A 22039-nucleotide genomic window follows, 5' to 3' on the forward strand; every position below is an offset into this window, starting at 1 on the left:
TGAAATTAAAAACTGTCATGGTGAACCGTTTACTCAGCTGGCGCGGAATGCCCCATATAAATGTGCATCACCCGTACCGTTGTTGCAAAGTGAAATGCCCTTGTCCATGGCATGGCTTAGAATGGCCATGATGACGCCGAGGAGAGCAAGGAAGACCCAATCCTCGCCTAAACGGGCCCCCGTGTGTTTCCATGTGAACGCAAGCACAGCTAATAGTTTTCTACATAGTGGTCCTCGCTTCTTTGACTTTCTCAGCTCGTGGGTACGGTCCTTGTCCAATTTCCGTCTGGCTCTGTCGTGCGATCGGAGTCTTCTTGCTTCTTCTTTCGCGTATTCACCCAGGTCCTTCGTGTAGCGTCCATACATCTGCGAATTGTTTTTTATTATATTAGAAAATATTTCACCATCAATTTTCATTTTGCATTCACATTATCATCACTATAATATCGGTTGTTTCTTTCGAAATTTTTTCATTTGACCAGCGAACTGCATGTTCTCTTTTTGTTAACTTGTTACGAGTCTCCGTTTGTACTAGGCATTCCATGCGATGGGTGCAGGATGATAGTCTTCTTGATGATAATGAAGATGATAATGATCATGATTTTTCTGTTTATAATATTTTTCTCCCTCGAGAATTATACATATAATACATGTATATATATATGGATACCTCATTAGGTAAATGTTGCGCAATTCACTTGGAGTTCGGTCAAAATTATATATTGTTACTTTATCGTCGCGATGAAAATCGGTATGCATACATACAGTAGTACAAGTTCCTATGTATCGACCTGTCAGAGACGTTTTTTTGCCTTCTTTCTCTTTTTTTGCGTTGCTGTGTTTCTTCTCTTGTGCAGATACGACTGACAATTAACGGTCTTAACGCGTTTCGTATGTGTATAGTATGTATACCTATACTCATTTGATAACGGATTTGTAATTCTCTTATTTATAGATATAAGTACGTAAATGAATAATAATGCATTGATGAATTTAAGTATGTAGATACAGTGTTATTGTTGTTTTAGTTTTTCCTTTCCTTTATCTCGAATCGGTCGTTAAAGATTAAGAAAAGAAAAAGGAAAAGAGGAGAAAAATCGTTTTCTCGATGTCGCAAATCGGAAATTTCTATATCTACACACATTTTTTAACCCTGCAGTTGTCCGAACGATTCGGCTGAAATTTCTCTCTTTTTTTGATAAACAAATGACGGTGAAAATATGCGCCAAATAACTCGCAACCCGTATTTCACGCATGCGCGTCAACGTCATCTAAATGCAGGCGTCGATTGCTGCCTGCAGCGGTTTTTTTCTTTCAAGATGAAGACTTTGTTTTCTTTCGCACCCGTTGTTTTGACGTCGTCTGGTTTATTTCTTACTCTCTTTGTTTTATTCCGACACGTGACGAATGACGAACCTATGTGTGTAACTGCATAATCGTACAACAGACAATGAGATTTACACGATTTCAAATATTGATAATAATACGCATGCGTGCAATAAACAGTTCCCAGCATATAAGTATGCTTATGAAAATTTACTGATTATTTATATCGTTACATTCAACTGCAAAGAAATAACCATAAGATTAATAATTGATGAGATGCGACGGGGTGAAAAAAAATTATCTTCAGTTTAAATACGTGATTTTGCGTGTAATGATGGAAAAGAGAGAGAAAGAGAGAGGGTGAGAACAAAAAAATTTTAAGTTTAGAATTACTAAACGTAATCAACAGTCACGATGTAAGAGATTTCTCCCTCTCTCTTCTTTGTTCCGATGAATTACATCATAAACTTACAACGTATTCATCGTTGCAGACGAAATATGCTCTGTTGTTAAGAACTGCAACTGCCGGCATCAACATTCAAATCGTTACAACGAGTAATTTTTGTTTCATAAAGTGCGTCGAGCAACAGCATCAGCATCAGCAGTACGTAAAACGGCATGGAAAAGGCTGTTTGTATTATTTAAAAAATGTTCCGAATTTCGTTTCGTCGTATTCCTTTTTTGTTTTTTCCTATTATTTTTTCTTCTCTTCAAATCAGGTGACGAACGAAGCGGATCGTTTGAACGATCGATGAACGTTGATCGACGATTTTTCTTCGAATAAGAACATCGTTTTTCCTTTCGTTTTCGTTGCTGCAGATATTTGTTCCGTCTCGTTTTTAGGCGAAGAGAGTTAAGTTACAACGCGGCCAAGACTTTTAGACGACTAATGCTTTAAATTTAGATGAGCACGGTTATAATATAGAGTCAGCCGATCACGCGCGATAATAGTGCGGTATTGTTGTATTATACATATGTATACATACATACATACATCTCAACGTATACCTACAAGTATTGTTGGCAACTGTGACAAAATTCTCTCTCATGCTCATTCGCGTTTTTCTTTGTTTAAACTTTTCTCTAATTATTTAATATTCGATTGTTTAAAAAGAAAAATTAAACGTGCAGATTATAGTTTTCTCTCGATTTTGTTATTACAATAATCACCATCACTATTGGTATTGTTATTATTCTTGTAATCGATACCGGTATCAGTGCTGATAACAATTATAAACCGATCGTTTCAACGCGTCGAGTAAGATTATACAAAATTAGGCGGAAAAAATGTTGAAAAAAAAATAAGTAACGGGCGACAATTTTTCATTCGTAAAATGAATCATTGTTTCGCGAAATGTGTATTGTAACAATAGTTTTAAGATTGTAGGAAAACATTTTATCGTACAATATAGCTAAACACGTGTATGCTACATTATATTATATTTACATGCATATACCTATGTGATCGAATCACGTCGAGGGCATTGACTGCATTTTCATATAACTATGTATGTTATGTACCTGAAACGCGTCATGCGTCTCGTGGATTATATACTATTATTATGTAATAGAAAACGCGCTTGCGCGTAATACGCATATATTAAACAAGTATATCGTCAACCAATAATCCGCATATCGATTTTTATGACATCTTTCGAAGAGTATACCGATCGATACTTTATTTTATCCTTATTCTCACTCTCGCGATTTTTCCATTTCGTTTCTACGAAATGTACAATATATTCGCGTTTCTTTTTTTTCTCAAACTCTATTTAGTGTTCGTTTAATTTAATACGTTCTATTTTATTCGATTACCGTTGTTATAATCATTATTGTGATACGGTTGGTCGTTTTTATTTTCTTGTATTACTCAATGCGCCACTGTTATTATTTTTATTGTTATTAATAATCGTACAAAGGCATTCCTCGTGACGTAACGTTGGTTAAATTCATACAACAGGGAATGAGAAACGATAATTTTTTACCAAAGTGCAGCATAACCCGGTTCGCGTATGCTTCCGGCACTGCACCAACTCCCGAACTAAAGATTTGCTTTTTGACTGACGTTTGATAGATAGATCATGCATATGGTTCTCCGTTTTACTCTGGTGTACATAGATATGTACGTATCGTGTACCATTTGCCACGCGTTTAATACCGACATCGAAAGTTTGGCAACGAACTGAGTTTTCTCGTCGGATCAGAGAGGCGAGGCGAGGTTGTGTTAAGTAGCGACTTGTAGTATTTCTCAAGGAGCACATCGTGCATACCGCATGAGGATAAATATAAACTCGATCAAACGTCGATCTATAAGCTTATAATTTCTCTAAGGTGAATTTGGATCGTATTTCATCATAGTTTTATAACACTGAGTAAGATGCACGAACATTGTACAACTTTTAGGCCGATTTATCATTTTATAACAGGAGAAACACGGGTCGATCAATTTTATCCACCGTTTTCGAATTCAAAACTTGTCGTCGATTCTTTGGCGTTTCCTCACCTTGAATCTTTTTTTTTCTTCTATTCTCTTAAAATATCAAATCCATTTTAAGGTGAATCCTCGAAAACTCGTAAAAAGGATCATATTTTTTGACATTTCCAATCCTGTAATAAACTAGGAGGCTAAAAAAAAAAAATCGTTTTTCATTCTTCTTTGTATTTGTACTTTTTGAGGGTAAAAACAGACCTTCCGGAGTATGTTCCGTCAAATGTTTAAAGTTCCGGAACGATAGTGGAATCATAATTGAATCGATGCAATAAATATTTCAAGGATCTCGAATTTTTTGAACATCCGTTTCGCACTATTTGTACTGAGTATTAATTATTATAATCCCACCCTAATAATTTCGATGTTATATATAATTAATACTATGCCGATGCCGTTTCATGTATAGCTTCTTTTTTTGTTTCATTTCTTGAGAATCTATCTTGAAATGAATTTCACATGATATTCGTGAAGATGCAGTCTTTTTTATCGAAAAATATATTCGACAAATATATTTCTACCACGACAACAGCAAGCGTTGGAAAATTCGAAGACAAAGTATGAATTCGTGAAAAGGTGATAAGATTGATCATAATAAAGAGACGACGATGACGATAATGATAATAAATCAACGAGTGCCTTCGGGCAACACGTGCTGTGATTTCTCGTACGTAGCGTATCGGACACGTACTTTTATTCACATTATAGAATACGCACGTTATTTCATTCGTCGAGGTTACAAAAAATAAAATGAAAAAGCCGAAGTTTCAGCACAGGTGCGATGAAGGAGTACATTTATTACCCACATGCCTATTCTAACTATTACGAAGAGCTATGGGAGGGGGGGAAAGAAAGAAAAAATATATATCAAGTATAACAACAAATCCGAAGATCAAGGTGAGCCGGATGTAACAGTTTTATAGGTAATTCATTGTACGGTTATACATATATATATATATATAATACTATACATATGTGCAAATGTTGTTGTATTACAAACGTTTCGTCCTTTCGTACGGTTCAAATGCGATTATAATTGCGAAATTGACAAAAAAAAAACAATTTAGCAGCAGACTTATATGCATGCATGTTTATATATATATATATGGGGTATTCCATGAGATCTTGATCAAGATTTTGCGTCGATGTCTCAGATTGGCTTTATAATTTCTGTATGATAGCACGTGACGATAGATACAATCGCAATTTTTTTCACAATTTTTCGACCCAGCGTATCTGAAGTATTATTTAAGAACTTGAAAAAAAAAAACTCACTTTCTCGATTCTAAGAAAATTCAGAGAAATCTTGTAAAGTATAACAAAAGTTTTTGACACCTATTAGAAGATGAAGATTTCATAAATTCAAAAGATTAATAAGAAAAATGAAAGACTCTTCTGAATTTTTCAGATCTTAGAAAGTAGGTTCTTTTTTTTTAAGTTTTTACATCATACTTTCTGAAAAAAATTGCGATTGCATTTTTCGTCATTTACTTTCATACCAATACTTGAAAAGCCAATCTGAGACATGGACGTAAAAATCTTGATCGAGATGTCATGGAATGCCTTATACATATGCATGTGAATATATACCTTGTACAGATTACAGTCTGTTTTCGATTTTATTCGAAATTAATAACGCGAAGTATATAATATAATAATATATGCGTGCATTCGAAATTGAACGTAATGTTTCAACGAATCTAAGAAAATCGAGAAAGAATAAAATTTCAAAAATCTCGTTCTCAGTTGATTCGATTTAAATTTATTTATTATCTTTTCTCGTCGATTTATACACTGCGGTGTGTAATTGAATATCAATCTAATGCTCTCGTATGTTATAAAATGAATCAGGTTGCTGCGTCAACCATCGTTATTATAAAAACAGTTCGGTTTCAGACTTTAAACTGTAAACACATATTTTTCCAAAAATTTAATTTTGCTACCTGATAATTCGCTTAACAAGCTCGCGAACTTAAGCTTTTCTCCTCTACAGAGCGTACGGAGCTTAAACTTGGACGGCAGCTTTTTTTCGTCATTTTGAACAATACTTCAGACTTGAATTTGAGAAAAAAAATGGTCGATTTTTTTCATACAGTCTAACGTATACATGTATAAAAAATGAAATCCGCTCTCAATTTTAATATTAACCCGTGTATATATAGCCCGAGGACTCATTAAAGGAGTTGAAATCGTTTTTTTAATTATTTTTTCCATCGATTTGCATGTAAACAATAAAATAACATTACGTAGCAGCTTAAACTAATCTAAAAGTAATTTTACCATATTCCGCAGATTTATCTGAATTTCTTAAGGTGATACATATATTAGAGCAATGTGAGGATAAAAAACTGAATTTTCGATATGTTATTAATCGCTAATAAATACATATAAAATAATCGTTTTTAATTCGATAAAATAAGAGATTATTTGATTTGAATTTAAGAAGCAGAAATAAGTTGTTTTTTGGAAAATTTTTAATGTGAAAAAAGATGAAACTTCAACAAAAATGAGCTGGAAATCAATGTAACATCTCCGAACATAATTATTGCCAATCTAGCGTTCTGGTATTTTGATCCGATTATTATTCGATTTTCTCGTATCGATTTCATGTAAAAAAAAGCAACGCTGTCGAAATACGAATAACGGCATTGATTTTCGCAAGAAAAACTATGCAAAAATTATTTTTTTCAAATTTTTTACCTCGATAATTACTCCTAATCGATTTTAACTCCTTTAAAGGGCCTTTCAGGCACGAGTTAATATTAAAATTAAGAGCGGATTTCACGTTTAAAAATCATTTTTTAGTATTTCGAGTCAATTTAAGGGGTCGGAGAAAAAATTTTTTTTTTTTACCAATATTAAGGGCCACTCTAATATGTATATATATTGTATACACGTTATATGTGAGGGATTCTCCGTCAACTTGGCCACTTTTTTTTCGACCATCTCAGATCTGCCCCATAATTGGTTATATCAAAGTACTACTAAAAGTTACTCTATGTGAATTTTTTCAGATTTTGTAATTCAGTATTTGAGAAATTGCCGTTGTAGTTTTTTGTTAGCTTTAGAGAGGAATTTTTGAAAAAATTTTTACGTTCCGGTAACGCTGATTTTTTACCAAAAAAGGACGAAATTATTTTTTTTATTCAAAAAGGACCCATTTTTTGCTGAAAAAATTACAGAGTCTTCCAATATGTGTGACAATATCGCCAAAAAATCGCCAGAGTGGCACGGATCGAGGTTCTAGGGTAAAAAAAATTAAGCCACACAAATTCGGTCGAGGTTCCGGTATAAAAAAATTAATTTGTGCGGCTTCATTTTTTTTACCCTGGAACCTCGATCCGTGCCACTCTGGCGATTTTTTGGCGATATTGTCACACATATTGGGAGACTCTGTAATTTTTTCAGCCAAAAAATGGGTCCTTTTTGAATAAAAAAAATAATTTCTTCCTTTTTTGGTAAAAAATCAGCGTTACCGGTACGTAAAAATTTTTTCAAAAATTCCTCCCGAAAGCTAAGAAAAAACTACAAATTTATGTAGAGTCATTTTTTTTCAGTTACTTCAAGTTTCCGAGATATATTCGTTTGAAAAAAAAACGGCAATTTCTCAAATAATGAATTAAAAAATCTGAAAAAATTCACATAGAGTACCTTTTAATAGTACTTTGATATAACCAATTATGGGGCAGATCTGAGATGGTCGAAAAAAAAGTGGCCGAGTTGACGGAGAATCCCTCATAAACAGATACGGTAGATAAAGGAAACGAAGAAGAACGTGATTTACAACGCTGCAAGCTGATTTGTGTACGCCGATCACGTCCTCGGCCTACCAAAACGGGTGTACGTTATATATGTTTGAATTGACGTAACTTTATGCGTACACAATACACATGTATATATAGCATTACCTACTACAGAATTTATACGATCACGGCCTGCGAATAAAATCAGCTGATCCGTTCATTTGGTAAGAATCGGTATACCGTGAATTAATTAAAAACTGTAGACAAATCGCGCTAGGAGAGAGAAACGTCGGAAAATCTAAGCGGATGTATATTTTTGGGTTCACTTGCTCTGCTAAAAGTTTTGTTCAGTTTTTTTCACAGCTTAATATAGATTGGCATTACAAGCCAAGTCAGTCAACGATTGACCGTGACATTTTTTTTATTTAATTAAAGATTTTTGCTGCGTTATTATGGCGTCTGAAAATCTTCTAAAAAAAGTTTCACATTTTTTCAATCACTCGTCTTTACCCTACGAATTTTCAAACCCATCTCGAGATACCTAAATTAGTTTTTATCGACCGAGAAAAAAAAATTTTTTTGCAAAAATGGTAAACGTATTTTAATACTGGAGAAACAATTTAAAAAATCAGTAATCAAATCGGAGATGCGGTAAGTATTATACCAGATTTGAAACAGGTATGAAAATAAAAAAAAAAAAGAAACGATCACAAAAAGTGACACGATGTCAATGTACGTTTAAAAATATTATGAAAACTCTCTTTTCGAAAAATAAGAATTGGTAAGAGAAAGGAATAAAACCGACAAGGAAATTATGTTGTTGTATTATTATAATTGAAAAACGTAAAACGAATGTGGATGAGAATTTAAACGATGAGAATTCGGGAACTCATATTTTCTACGTATACAACACGTTGAATTATATGTATAAATAATCTTTGTCTCGAAACGTTGTGCAATGGAAAAATTTGTGGTATTTCTATTCTTCGTTCTGACGTTCTATTTATTTCTTTCTTGCTTTTTTTTTCATCTACTTTTCAATATTGCATTGAAATTTCAATTTCCTCGTGCGCATAGTTGAGTCAACGATAATTCCGCATGCCTCTCCTGTATCGCGCCTGTGTATTTATGAACGAAATAAATGAAAGAAAGACAAAGTGAAGGAGAGAAAAAACGATACATGGCGTCAAAAATTCCTTAAGAATTTATGAGAACATTTTATTTTTTTTTCCCCCGGTTTAAGAAACTCATTAACTATTTCCTTGCTACACGAGATGAGTCATTTTCTTAAAATTGGCAAAACGGAAGCCGTTCAAATCTCATCGTCAACGAAGGTTAGAGAGAAAAGAAACAAAGAAAAAAAAAAAAAAAAAAAACAAGCGATCTTCAAAGTGTATAACACCGTTTGCGCAAAATCAAAGCTTAGCTTTCACGACTGAGTCCAACTGTACACACATTTGGAATAATGTAATATATATAAGTATAATGACTGGTATTAACCAAGCCGTTGATTTTTTGGCCCGAAGCCAGTCGCTGACGTTTTTGTGTGTGCGCGCGGTATATTACACATTGATTTTAAATATAGAATTTTCACAGACGTCTCGCAAAGTTTCGCCTTGTTGTTATAATATTATAATACGTATAATGCCCGATGCACGCTATACAAAATACTTGATTAATCCACACAGGTTGAATAATTTACTCGTTTTGTGAAACTTTATCGGTACATATATGTACGGTTTAAATTTCATTTAAGTTGAAAAATTTTGCAAGTTTAACCGACGCGTCTTATTAAGTAAGTTGCAAATTGACATTTTTCATAAATTTTGTCTATACGAGACAGTCTTAAATGGAGCACGATTGTGACATACTTATATTCATCCGAGCGATTTATTGAAACTTCAAAAATAGTAAACAGTGGAATCAAAATTTCAGACATCGATGCTTCGTTTCTAATCGTTTAAAAAAAATGTTCTAAATCGAGTTTTTTTTTTTTTTAATTCCGAATCATCTTCCTAATACATTCTTAGACTATATTTCGAAGACTTTCAAAGCGATTTAAAAGGAAACATCGATATCTAAACTTTTGTTTATAATTCCATTATTTTGCCATTTTTGCACGTACGAATATAATTATCCGACAAATAAAATAATAATAAGCATCAATTTTTCGCTATCAAATCTTCTCGAGTAACCTTACAAGGCTTTCTACGGTTTTCCCCTCGCTCTTTGTCTCTCTCTCACTTTCACTCTAATTGTTAGGAAAAAAATATGACTGTCCCAAGAAGCCGTGACGTCACTAAACTGCAACGACGTCACGCTCCGTTCACCGCATTGCACGAATTAACGTCACCGTTGAAAGGAGAATCGAGGCCGCGAAGCGATTCGACCTTACTTCATTTCACTTTTTACATTGTCTATTTTCTGTTTACCTATTAGAGTATTGCAGAAAAAAAATGATTTGCGATTTCTCAGTAGCACAGCCTAAGGAATTTGTTTGGATTAAAAGAAAGATTCTGGGAAAAATTGAGCGTTCTCAATTAAAAGTTCATATTAAATTACAACTATTTTACGAGATTGAATTAATAATGAAAAAGTTGTCAGACGTGCACTTCTCAAACATCGACTGGAGACCTAATATTATCTGCAAGTCTGGTTATTCTTAACGACTTAAATTGTTATTTTGATTCGTGTAAGCAATGAGAAAAAACTCTTTTTTCACTATTCTCCATAGTTTGAAAAAAAATTTTAAAAAAAGGAAAAAATCAATTGAGGACGATCTTCCATAAAACGTGAAACACAGTTGTCTGGCTGATCAGCCAGGTATTATAGATGAATAACATTCTCGTGACTTACGTTGTATGAATAATGAAAAAATTATCAACTTCGTGATCATGCCAATAAATCATTCATTCCAGAATATGCGGCTGTTACGACATTTATTAGGGATGATTATTTTTGTAAAACCAGGTCGCATACAAAGAAGTGGGGAGAAAAAATCGAAAAGTTTTTTTGTTTTTCATTTATTTCATGCTGCTTTAATCATATATCATACATCCTATTGCGTGCGATATTTACTTTTCAATTTGACGAGCATTTTTCGTTTTATTATTATAGGAAATAATTACAGATCAAGCACCTTTTTAATGAATAGGGTTTCGATTATTTAGGCATTATTACCGCGTACGTCATGCATAGAAAAATTGTAACAGACTTATAAAACAGTTGCAGTTATTGAATCAATGCTGTGCTTTGTAATTCTACTTCTAGTTTCATTGTTTCAGCTAAAGCCATTCCGCTATTATATTTGTATTATATTATATAGTTTCTTGATAGTTCTTATTATCTTACAAAAGTGTTAATGTAGTCGAAGGCGTCGAATTCCTGTTGCTCTTCTTCAGGATTCGGCGGAGGACATGGGTAGAAAGCCTGAGATGGCCTGCGGGTTCAATTTTAACCGTTACAAAATCTTACACACAAGATTACACATCAGGGAAATCAATACACGACGGTTAAATTTACAACTGAGATCGAAACGAAAAAACAAACAAATTGCTCGTTTAAGGTATAATAATAGTCTGTGAAAATGATTCCACTGATCGCTATAATTTTCACGTATACGGTACAAAGGATTCGGAATAAACTTACGATTGAGAAATATTTCATTCGTTGTAGTTACGAGAAAATTCTAATCAAATATGGGTATCGTTGTATAATATATAAGTATAACGGTTCAAATGCTGTTGGAATAAGAATAGAAAATATGGTAGAATATAGCCGTTCAGTGTGATCATCGATTTCCAGTCTGCTAAAACATTAAATTATTGTTCGTTTAATTGACTCCAATTTTTCCAGTCAAACGAATTTGATGAAAGTATTATATTTAATGAAAGTAGTGTAAACTGCATGATCGAAAAAGGAAGTTTCCTCGGTACAGCATCAAAGCTCATTCTCATTTTTCACCAAGAACTACAACGATATTCTTCGGTTACGGTAAAACCTGAAAATCGCTAATTTATAGCTTACGCGATTCCGATAGTTTCGTTTCACCTGTGAGGATGGTTCTTTCTATTTCCCTTGAGCTTAGCCATGAGCCTGGTGAACTCTTCCCACTCCTTGTCGACTTCCTCTTCGCTGCCCTCAGGCTGAGTCTGAAGAAGCTCGATGTTCCCGGTCTGATTCGCCATTTTGAACGCGTCTCGTCTCTTCCAGCTTCAACCACGGTCTCAAACCTCCCTTGACCACCAACTTTCGCAACTGTAGGTTACTATGAAAATACCCGAAACGTTCTTCGATGTCACCACCCGACGAGCGTCACCGTCACAGGTCATCCTCTCCTGGAAGATCGTTATCCTCCTTTTTCCCATCTCACGTAACTATTCCACTTTGCTTGGTCACCCACGGTTTATTCGTCGAATCGGTAGCTGATCGATCGTCGAGTTCATTATTACCGGCGTTCTTTTCCGCCTCGAAGTCGGCACTTCCCCATCTCTCTCTCTCTCTCACGTCGCAGTCACGGACTTACGGAATATGAAGAATCAGTGCCGAAAAGTACACACAAAAATCACCCTCGACTATCGACACATTTCACCTTTAAAATTATTCTCACGGTATGGGAGTGCGACTCGCCGATACACACCGCAAGCACTCACTCTCTGGCCAACGCGGCCTGGAAAGCTGATGCAGAAGCTTCAGAAGCTCGGCTCGACCAGCGGCAACTACTCGTCAGCCAATTTACAAATTAGCCACACCAGCCACTATCCGGCGATGTGTACACCGTGCATGTACACGTGTTTCAAACTCCGCACATGCTCCGTTCACACCGACACTAAAATAATGTCTGCAACTACTTCCATCCGCAGCTACTGATCAGCCGTTCTTCCTTTCTTTCCTCTCGTCCAGCCTGCACGTCGTTCGTTCGTTTCTAACTCTGGCCATTTTCAATTTCGCGGCTGTCGAACCGCCTCGCGCGATTCCTCGAATCACATCTTTATTACGTTTCGATGCTTTAATGTTATCAACAACAAGTTCCCAATCACAAGTTTCGATATGCCGTGTACTATCATCCGACTAATCGTTCTACAATTGAATCGACATTCTTTAGGTACAGTTCAAACTTGCGAGGTAACGTTGATCAATGCATTAACTTACCGGCTAACTTGTTCTCGGTGCGAAACAAAACGCGACTTCGATTCTATACGAATTACGCGACAATGACTCTCGATCTCTCACGTGATCGGCTGCGTCGCCGGTCATTGTCGCATAATTCTTATAGAATCGAAGTCGCGTTTTGTTTCGCATCGAGAACAAGTTAGACGGAAAGAAAATGAGGCATTAAACGTGTGACCGAACTTGAATGTGATCCACCTTTGAAATATGTCTCACGATCAGTTAGTAAATGTCTCGAAAACCTGAGACATATTTTCGAGGTTAGACATGGAACGCAAGGCAACCTTAAAACGTCTTTTTTACTACAAGTTCGGGATGTTTCTAGAAATTCGATATACGTGTAAAGATTCGTTTCGTTTATGCCTCACGCAGGTTTGTTGCTGCTCGACTCTTTGTGTCGTGACTTGATTCTTTTGACGTATGGTGCCCATGGTTAAACTCGGGTATAAGACGCTAGAAAGGAAAAGACGAAGTAGGGTAATTTATTAGCGTCGTCGGAATCGCGGCGCTGATCGGCTTGAGTACTTTTAACTCGGACTGTACCGACTCTGGCTGGTTGGCTGGCTGGTTTATAATGGACTATTTCCCCTAGCTTTGCTCGTAGGAAGTCACCTTCAAAGTCACGGATCCTGTAGTTGCAGCGATGAAAACCCGACCGCTTCGCGCTTTTGCTAATTCGTTAATCGGACCAGAGCCATTATGTATTATATTCCCTCCGTCATCTGGTTTCCATTTAAATAATTTTAATCCCGCGAGTTTAACGTAACAGCGCGAATTTTCGTCGTCGTTCTTACGAGCTGATTGTAATCAACGAAATGCACGAAAGCGTGAAAAGAATAAAAATTCAAGGGTGTTTTACGAACAGTCACTCTACAGTGAAATAAAACTACGGATTTTCACTGAAATACGCTCACACTGAGAGAAAGTTTTAGTTCCGGTTACAGCTCGGTCCTTTACTATTTTCATTTTTTACCAAAATAGAAAAATATAGTTCTAGGTACAAAATGAAAATTACTTTTCTAGCCGTTACCGGAAAGTCTAGTATCCGTTACTGTTCTTTCTCATTACGATCACCGTTACTATATTTTCTTGCAACTGTTGCGAAAATTTAATGCTTGTGCAGCAATAAATTGACGCTAAAGCGTATTTAATTAAAAAAAGTAGAGTAAACCGAACCAACTGATTTTCCGTTGCCATTACCAAAAAAGGATCGACGATACCTGTTTTACTGAATTTTTCTAGTTACTATAAAAAAGAAATCTGTGCCAAGTATTCACTTTCAGTAAATCATAGATGATTTTTTACTTGTGAATTTTTTATATCCAATTTATTGCCTGAACCCAAACTTTTATCGAGCTCTTCAATTGACCGAAAACACAAGTTATATTACGTCAAATCAATCCAAGTTGCACGTAATATTGTATTAATTTTTCGATTCAAAATGCATTCATGATATCAGGAATCATCAGACTAAAATCAGCAACTTTACGGTAATGATTTACATTCTGAAAGAATGGTTATTTCGTAATTTTCGGAACGTCTGAAATGCAGTAAATTTTTAATAATTTTTAATCCATATTTCGAAAACTTGGCTATTTCAAAGTTAATAAAATATTACAAAATAGTGATTTTTCCCCCGATATTTCGTTACGCCGACGTTACTAACATCAGCCTCATCAGAAATCAATGTCAAGTGATTCTTGTACATCAGTTTTAATTCTGTTCTGTAATATCAAGGCAATCGTTTCCCGATGAAATTTATCAGAATTTAATTAAGGGGCATTTTTTGTACACTTTCGTCCCTCCTCTGAATGGGTCCGTATCGATTTTGGCCCTAAAAAAACTTTTCGGGTTAAAAAACCTTTAAATTTTATAAATCTGCATACTGAAACTATTTGAGAATTTAAACTTTAAACTAATTTTCCGTCACTTTACATACTTCAAACTTGCGCGCGAGGGTTCTCCTACAGTTTCTGACCGATTAACCTGAAATTTTCACGCGGTATTTTTTTTCTAAGTATTCTTCACAAAATTTTCATAAGATTTTGCCCAAATTCTCATCTGGGAGTGAAATACCCTAAATTTTATGCTGTAAAACGGCTCATTTTATATACCGCGATTCTTAGAAATGATGTATTTTCTTTCGTAACGAAAATATCGAAAAAATTCTCTGACGATTTACGGGAATTTGGAAGTAGATTATGCCAGAAAAGTCCGCATGCTATGCTACAACTATTAAGAGTGAAACCTTGCGCGCAACGAATTTTCACCTTTTTACGTTCTATTAAAATTGCACTCGGTTCATTTAATTGAGGATCTAAAAGATATGAGAAATGAATACCTGAAACCACTAGATTCTTTAAAACTTTTCCCCTGCGAGAAAACAAATTAACTAAGATGTAATGTACCCTAGAATTTACTAAAATTCCTGTAAAAATGCCCTCTTCAGCAGTTGATTGCGTAAACATCTTTTATTCTTGACTTGTTCTTTTTTACACTTTCCGACTGGACTGTATAAATCTGATAGATCATTTAATCGTACCTCTTTCATCCAGTATTGAGACGCAGTGAGGGTTCCTCTTTTCTCCGGATTCCCGACAATGATGTATTCCTTTTTCCTTTTCGGTTTAAACATGTTTTTTTTTTTTTTATTTTATTCAAATTATTACTTAAACCTTGGCCTCCGCGTTTCTTCTAATTCTCGATACCAAAAACTCGGTATCAAAAATTCAACATCAACACACAAATTATTATTTATATTTTTGCAAGTTACACGCGCGCTTCTTCAATTTTATATTCCAACACGTTGAAAAATTATCTCCATATTCGAATAAAATCCCACCGAGTATTTCGATCACAAATGCATACTATATTATATTACATTATAATTATCGAAGTGTTTATTTTTTCTCTTTAGGTATAATAATAAAGAAGAAAAATTTTCCCTTAAAACCTCGTTTGCAATTTAGTATATTTCTTTTTATCCAACCGCAATAATTCGGCAAAGCGTGCAAATAACTTATTATACAACCGTGAATAGAAATGACTCGAAATGTGATAAAGAAGGAAACTGTAATATATATATATATATATATATATATATACACATATATATAGAGAGAGAGAGAGAGAGAGAGAGCTGCACGTTCTTATTAATTATGCCGTTTCCTAGACAAATTACTCTCAATATATACACCTGAAATGTGCATTATGCGAGCTGCAACAACAAATGTCAGTCTTGTCAACGTCTTGGGATTTACCCGCCCCTCCACCCGCGGATCCGAGGGTTTTACGCTTATCCTGCAGGATCTTGCAACACGCAACAAATTACACGCTCAACGCTCTTACGATTTTCCGTCATGAGCTACGACATGTGGAGCATATAACAGGTAGTGCGTATATCGTATGACATGCATTGACGTCGCAGGTGTTTCCAAACCGCGTATAAATATAACAACGATATGTAAGCTCATTCGGGGTTTTTCGACGAAACTTCGAATTTATGCAATGAGCCTGAACCTGCATTCGCGGTGAAATATTATTTCTCCGTCCCTCGTTTATCCTTCCTCATCTGTTCAATCAGCTTTTTAACATGTCATACATGTGTATTGTCTAGTTTGCGTTACGTTCTGTTCGAAAACGAAAGAAAAAAAAAAAAAAAAAACAACACACACAGACTGAACTTAAAAACGTAATAATAATTCAATTTTTAAACTTCTGTCGCACTAATAATGATCGACTCGTATACTAGGGGATTTGAATTTTTTTTTTTTTTATTTATACTCAATTATTTCACACGATATACTGATTTAATTACACATATATTATAAAATTTGCGAACTAACCAACCGCGCGAAAAATACTGAAGATTTTTAAAGAGCGCTCCTGGCATATAAGCGTGTAACAAAGTTTTTTCTTCAAATACGGTTATAAATAATCCTTCAAAATTATATTTACAAAAGTCAGCGTGATATTTGAATTTTATGATCGTTGTACGTATTTTATTCCTATAATTATACGACCTAATTAACAAACGGTTTAATATTTTACCGCCGGTTTGCTTTGACACAACCGCCGACGCCTATGTAAATTATTGCATTTGCACTACGTGATCAACTGATTAGAATCTGCAGGGTCGCTGAATTTTCAACGCGATTCGTTTAGGCTTCATGGAAGTCTCATGGATCATCGGTTAGACTATCCAAAAACGAATAGCAAGAATTTTTTCTTTTTCATACCGATGGTTCGTTTTATTCGAAAGCGTACAAAGGTGAAAAAAATGAATTTTTTCATCTTGAGTTTGTGTTTAAATGAATAAATCTAGATTCTATACAATGAATAATAACCAACGTCTTTATTTATTACTTATAAAGTTTGCTTTTGTCTTTTTCACTTTGACAAACAACACCGGTCGACACGAATTTTGAGTCTGGGTTCCGTACGTAAAATTTTAATTTCTTCCACGTAACTATTGAAAGAAAATATAGTTTCATTAGATAAAGTTTGCTTGATCGCAGAAGCCGGAAGGGTATTTTGGATTTTAAGAAAAATGACAACAAATTAATAAACAAAGAGTTTTCACAGTAATTGTTAGTTTTTAATAAGAGTAATTTAAATGCGAAACTGAAGTTCGTTCAGTCGTTATTTACAACAAATGTTTGAGTAAATATGTAATTTTCCTTAGAATCCGAAATATCGTTCTGGTTTCTACGAAAGCAAACTTTATGCAATAAAACTAGTTTTTCTTTTATTAGTTGCGTGGAAAGAAAAAATCGAAATTTCACATCTATAACCCAGAAAAAAAATTCGTGTTTACCGGTTATATCCTAAAAAATTGTTTAAAACAGTTACTTTTCTTTCATCGCTGATTATGATAAATGAAACGAATTATACACTATACAAACATTATATTGAACAGCAATAACGAATAAAAAGAATAAGACAACAAAGTTTCTTACAAAGTTTGTGCAATGTATGTATGCAAAATAAACGGTACATTACATTACGCACGCGCATGCGCATCGGTACACAATACATAAAATGCAGATGACAAACAGGAAACGCACAATAACTGAACGATCGCTGCAGTTCAGTGATAACAAACGGCTTGGCGAGCTCTCTTCGAAAATTCAATCAGCACGTAAGCAGGAACAGAGAATATTACACCGTACAAGCACGCAACGTAGAAGAAGAGACAGTGCGTGCGATAATGACGAGGTTGATGACGACGATGATGATGATGATGATGATGATGATGGTCGGTCGGCTCGAAGGGATGCAGATACGCAGGCCGATTCATGCGTGGGAATATATCGTTCTCCTCTTTTTCTACCCCTCCCTTTCCCTTTGGTCATTTTTTCATTGATGTATATAAATTGAACAATGAGCAACAAATAATCAACAAGATGCACGTGTATTATATTATATCTTATTACATATTATGCGTATAATGCGTGCAACGCATCGTCTGCACAGTCTTGATACAGATTGATGCACTCTTCTGATCCACGCTGCAGTTTATAGTTGCGTTAGGGGCCGTACTTAAATTACGTAACGGAATTTGAAGAACTTTTCAACCCCTACCCCCCCCTGTGTATCAGATCATAACAAAATGTCAACCCCCCCTCCCCCCGTCCCAAATTGTACGTAATTTTTCGGAATCAAATAACGAAATAGCATAAAATTTTATTAAAATCATTTGTATTTTTCATTATTCTTTTATTTTTTTCATTATTATAGCAGCGCGCTAGTTTCAAAATGTTAAAGGTTTGGCTATAACAGAATCTGGCGCGGGAATTCAGTTTGAATTTTTTTATTAATTATCAAAAAATTTTACATTCAATTCAAAAAATTACGTACAAGCATCAAAAGACCCCCTCCCCCGTATCGTAACAAAGTGTAACAATCGAGTCTGACCCCCCCCCTCCCTTACGTTTGTTACGTAATTTAAGTATGGCCCCTTACCCGTGCGTGAGGATAGAGAATTGTTTCGTTATACTTTTATTCCTCCTCTTATTTCTTTTCATTACACTTCCTACGATAATAAATACCGATTGGATTTTTTTTTTTTTTACTTCCATCGCGATGCTTACTTCCATTTGCGCACACTTTTAACCGTTCCTGTTTTTATTTCTCTTTTTCCTTTCCCTACTTACCATAGGATGAAAAAGGGTGAGTTGTTCGCTCGGTTGGTAAGGGTAGGAGTACTACCTTACCTTAACAAATGTACATTGTATACATGCATAGGTATACAATGTCTTTTTTGTTTTTTATACAATTATCATTAGACACCTTGTAACTTTTACCGATACACTTTGGGAGTCTTTCTTTTTCACAATGACTGATTCGAACGGTCGGTTTTCGTGCGAATTGCGTCATCTAAATAATATCAATACATACTTGCATGCGAACGAGAAGAGTCGAGATAAAGAAAAAAAAAATATTTTCAAACAAATTTCCATACCAAAATAACGAATCATACAAAGACAGATCTGCCTGAAAAATTTCTATTCATCGATACGAGACTTAACGTGTCAACAGCGATTTCAATCAAATCATTTATTTGCTGTCATAATTATTATTATTATTATTATTATTATTATTATTATTGTTGTTGTTGTTGTTGTTATTATTATTATTATTATCATACATGCTGTATCCTGTATATTTGTAATGTATATGAGATAGAATTAGTTCTTCCATCTTTCTAATTAGAATCTTCTTTGATTTTTATTTTTACTTTTTTATTCAAACGCCTTGTAGAATAGCACTAACAACATGAACGTTAGATAATTATCTAAGTTATATATAAGTATATACACAGCATGAATTGTATGTGTACGTAACCTGGATCCAGATGACCGCCATATCGTTATATTACAGTCATTGCATACCTATAATAATAAAATAAGGCGAGGCACACGATGATTGTTTGTAAATTTGTATTTGATCGTTGGAACCTTGAAGCTCTAATAAAATCGTCAAACATGAAGGTATAATACTTTGTGACGTCGCTATGCACGGTAAGATCAGTAAGCTTTAATCGTATTCCGCGTTTCATCATCGTTTAGTTTATTCCAAGAGTCCGCGTGCAGGGCGGTCAAAAGGTTTAAATCGAGAATTTGATAAACAACAGAGGCGACTATTCGTAAAACGCGACAAGTGTTACCTGAATAATCGCATTATTAATCTAATTTTGTAAAATGTATTAAATTTACAAATTATTCTTATACCTATCCTTCGCTTTTTTCTCTTGATATAGTTGAGAACCATTTCATTTAGCGTTAACTAAATATAACTATAATTGGTGCCGAAATTCATGTAATCACAAGCAATGCGAAGTTACGTTCGAAATAATAAGTTGTAAAGAAAAGCAAATGAAGCGAGAAAAAAAATAAATTTCCAATGTGCGCGCGAGAAATTTTCATATACATATATATTTTATACATATATATATTAGACTGCCTAGAAAAAAAACTTGTTTTTTGATCTCCAACTTCATGAAACCGTAGTTTATAACGTAATGTTCAACCTCGTGAAAGGAAATCGTCGTGCGTGTTTTTTAAGCGGTTGCCGCATTGAGTTTTTCTATTCGCGATTTGATCAACACGTAAGAAATCAAATTCTAACGATTAGAGGAGGATAATAATTTTTCTATAAAACGGACGGGACTCTGTATGGTAACCTTTGAGAACTTGCGTGGTTTTCTTCGAATCGACGCGTCGTAGAAAATTTTTAACCGCACGATCTTCGAGATATTCAAGATTGCGTAAATCGTGGTTTTTCAACTTTTCGAAAAATGGGAACCCAGATAAAACCGGCTTGGCCGCAGTAAAATGTTGAATAATATTTGTCAAATACATGAAATACGTTAAGTTTGTTCAATTCAATCGACCTCGATGTCCCTTTCTATCGAGAAAATAAAATTATCAAAAATTTTAACAGAAACTTTTACGCGAAGAAAAATATATTTTGTTTCGATAAATACTATCTTTGTAATGAAAATTTCCATGCGCGTCAGGAAATAATAATATTTTGATCCTTTAAAAGTTGTATTTATTCGTTGAAGACATTTTTTTTTTTTTTGTTCAAACATTTTCCATTCGAATTATCAAGACTCCGCGAAGGTCAGAATTGTATTTCTTACATGCTAATTAAATGGTGAATACAAAATCTCGATACAGCACCGCTTAAAAAAATCGCACGGCGATTTCCTTTCACAAGCTTCAATATTATGTTAAAAATTAAGATTTTGTGAAGTGGGAGATCGAAAACAAATTAAATTTTTTTTTAGGGAGTCTAATATGCGCGTTTGTGTGCAATACATAATATTTTCCTAGTTGTTTATAATTTCTCAGAATCACTAAATGACGAGGCTGAATTATCGTCGATTTCACTTTACAATTAATTTCCACGGCACTTATCCTGCAAGTGAATCTGCAGATTGATTAATTCCAGTCATTTTTATTTTCACTCGCGAACATTTTTACCACTTTTGAATAATAACAACAATGATAAAGATTTATCCATATTTGATACAAGAGACGGGAAAAAAATTCCATTTTTATCAATACTGCTTTTCACAACTCCTTTAATTCGTTGCGATAATAATTCGATCTCCTTCATATTCGCGGTATAAAAACGTGCGAAATTAACATTATACACTGATCGTCTGTTACATAATTATATTAAAATTCTACATATGCGGGACATAATGTATTATTCATATTGTTGTTACGTCTTACAAGATTTATTCATATCATTTATGCACACACACACACACGCACACATAAATATATAGTGCCACGCATCACGTGACAAGTGCAGTAAACACTGTTCTGGGTTATCGCGTTAACGACCCGAAGAAAAGAGATTGACACGAGGGATCGATTATACGTATGATACGCGCGGATCAAAGTCTCTGACGAAACATATTTTTGCGCGGGTTCACAGCCGCAAGTTATAAAACATTAACATATGTACGAATTATACTGCGATCTACTTGAATAATAATAAATGTAAAGGCAATAAAAATTCGCCAATTCCATTGTTACGTTATAATAATATTCACGTATTTCAAGAAAAAAGAAAAAAGCAAACATTTAATATCGCCTTCGGATGTATTTTAACTTTTGATATTGTACAATAATGTTATATATTATTTTAAACTTGGTCAAGTTTATTATGTATTACACGAACAGCGAACAGTTTCAAACCGTGAGATAATATTGCAGAAGCCCAATGTTTCTCGTTTGATGTTACAATTAGTATAATATATTTTATTATCGTAAGCCTGTGTACGTGCAGGGATGAT

The 22039-nt window shown here is 34.5% G+C and overlaps 1 protein-coding gene and 1 long non-coding RNA gene across 7 annotated transcripts in view; one reads left to right on the forward strand and one right to left on the reverse strand.

Annotated features, from left to right (window-relative positions):
- LOC124303692 (uncharacterized) overlaps window positions 1–6659 on the forward strand; it is a 23600-nt gene extending 16941 nt beyond the window's left edge. Inside the window, exons 2-3 of the long non-coding RNA XR_006907961.1 lie at window positions 634–652; window positions 6648–6659. This is a non-coding gene — a long non-coding RNA (uncharacterized LOC124303692). The remainder of the gene's footprint in view (window positions 1–633; window positions 653–6647) is intronic.
- The window catches only part of LOC124303689 (chloride channel protein 2), a 45702-nt gene that overhangs the window by 8469 nt on the left and 15194 nt on the right, over window positions 1–22039 (reverse strand). The window contains exons 1-3 of one of the 6 annotated variants that reach the window (XM_046761204.1): window positions 11608–12637; window positions 10909–10996; window positions 78–366 (exon numbers count right to left, since the gene is read on the reverse strand). In XM_046761204.1, the coding sequence (XP_046617160.1) occupies window positions 78–366; window positions 10909–10996; window positions 11608–11744 (514 nt within the window). In that variant the 5' untranslated portion in view covers window positions 11745–12637. Of the gene's footprint in view, window positions 1–77; window positions 367–1798; window positions 2432–3311; window positions 3356–10908; window positions 10997–11583; window positions 12638–15268; window positions 15377–22039 lie in introns of those variants that run through there. The other 5 variants (XM_046761208.1, XM_046761205.1, XM_046761209.1 and 2 more) reach the window with 5 other exon arrangements.

The sequence above is a fragment of the Neodiprion virginianus genome, chromosome 4 (assembly GCF_021901495.1).
Source record: "Neodiprion virginianus isolate iyNeoVirg1 chromosome 4, iyNeoVirg1.1, whole genome shotgun sequence".
Taxonomy (NCBI): domain Eukaryota; kingdom Metazoa; phylum Arthropoda; class Insecta; order Hymenoptera; family Diprionidae; genus Neodiprion; species Neodiprion virginianus.